This window comes from Balaenoptera ricei, chromosome 9 (assembly GCF_028023285.1).
Source record: "Balaenoptera ricei isolate mBalRic1 chromosome 9, mBalRic1.hap2, whole genome shotgun sequence".
NCBI classification, from domain to species: Eukaryota; Metazoa; Chordata; class Mammalia; order Artiodactyla; family Balaenopteridae; genus Balaenoptera; species Balaenoptera ricei.
This window is the reverse complement of record NC_082647.1, coordinates 43,444,606-43,445,893: the sequence shown is the minus strand read 5'-3', so window position 1 is coordinate 43,445,893 and position 1,288 is coordinate 43,444,606. Positions and strand designations below refer to the sequence as shown.

Below are 1,288 nucleotides of genomic sequence, written 5' to 3'. Positions count from 1 at the left end.
AATTGGGTCTCAGTTACATACAAGAAACAGCACAGATGAGATGGCTGAAAGATCCTTCTGGGTTCCTTCTCTGCCTCCGAGCCAGCATGTATCATTAGCATCCAGTAATAGGAATGTTTGATGCCAACATTTTTCAAAATCTGCAGAAATATATCTTGGCTCCTCTGCAGAGCCTTGGGTGTCAGTTCAGCAGAAATCAATAACTAGTCCTTTTCCTCAGTTTCCGCTAAGGTGCTCGGTCCTTCCGAGGAAGCTAAGGCCGCGTTGGGGTGAGATCCTCACTTCATCCGGCGACTAGCACCGCGCCCGGCAGACCCTGCCTAGCACTCGTCCGCACCATGGCCTCCGTCTCGGAGCTCGCCTGCATCTACTCAGCCCTCATCCTGCACGACGATGAGGTGACGGTCACGGAGGATAAGATCAATGCCCTCATTAAAGCAGCCGGTGTAAATGTTGAACCTTTCTGGCCAGGCTTGTTTGCAAAGGCTTTGGCCAATGTCAACATCGGGAGCCTCATCTGCAATGTGGGGGCAGGTGGACCTGCCCCAGCAGCTGGTGCTGCACCAGCAGGAGGTCCTGCCCCCTCCACCACTGCTGCCCCAGCTGAGGAGAAGAAAGTGGAAGCAAAGAAAGAAGAATCTGAAGAGTCTGATGATGACATGGGCTTTGGTCTTTTTGACTAAACCTCTTTAGTAGCACGTTCAATAAAAAGCTGAGCTCTTTAAAAAAAAAAAAAAAAAAAGAAATCAATAACTAGCTTCTGTTCTCTTGTTGCCTATTGAGGGGTCCTTGAGTCCTGAAGTTTTTACTCCTAGCCTCCCATGTACTTACAAAGAGTCTACTCTTCCTTGTCTCCATCCCTTCTGCCCTTTCTCATCCCTCATGTATAGCAGATAGATAATACACCTGCTATGTTATTCCCAGATCACAGCTGAATCAGCATTCCTCCAGATAGGATATCATGTAAATAGGGAACATTTGAGGTGGTGTTACCTATCCCCAAAGAACTAATTGCTAAAAAGTAGGTACTTTGGGCCTGCAGGAGGGGGCTAGAAGAAATATTTGGGGCCAAAATCATGTAATTCATCTCTATAACGATTTGACAGGGTTTAAGAAGGCTGATCAAATGGTCCCAAATCTGGCTGCATCACAGAATCACCCAAGGGGTTAGAAAAAAAGTACAGATTTTGAGATCCCCAACCCCATTCTGATTCACTGGTTTCTGGGTAGAGCCTGGAAATCCATATGTACAGCAAGCAACTCAGATGATTCTGGTGCAGGGGGTTCT

General features: G+C 47.2%; 1 protein-coding gene across 1 annotated transcript; it reads left to right on the top strand.

The window, feature by feature from the left end:
• The first annotated feature begins 214 nt into the window (after window positions 1-214).
• On the top strand, window positions 215-736 carry LOC132371460 (large ribosomal subunit protein P1). Its single transcript, XM_059932707.1, has one exon. The coding sequence runs from the start codon at window positions 339-341 to the stop codon at window positions 681-683; it is 345 nt and encodes a 114-aa protein (XP_059788690.1). The 5' UTR covers window positions 215-338; the 3' UTR covers window positions 684-736.
• Window positions 737-1,288: the final 552 nt, after the last annotated feature.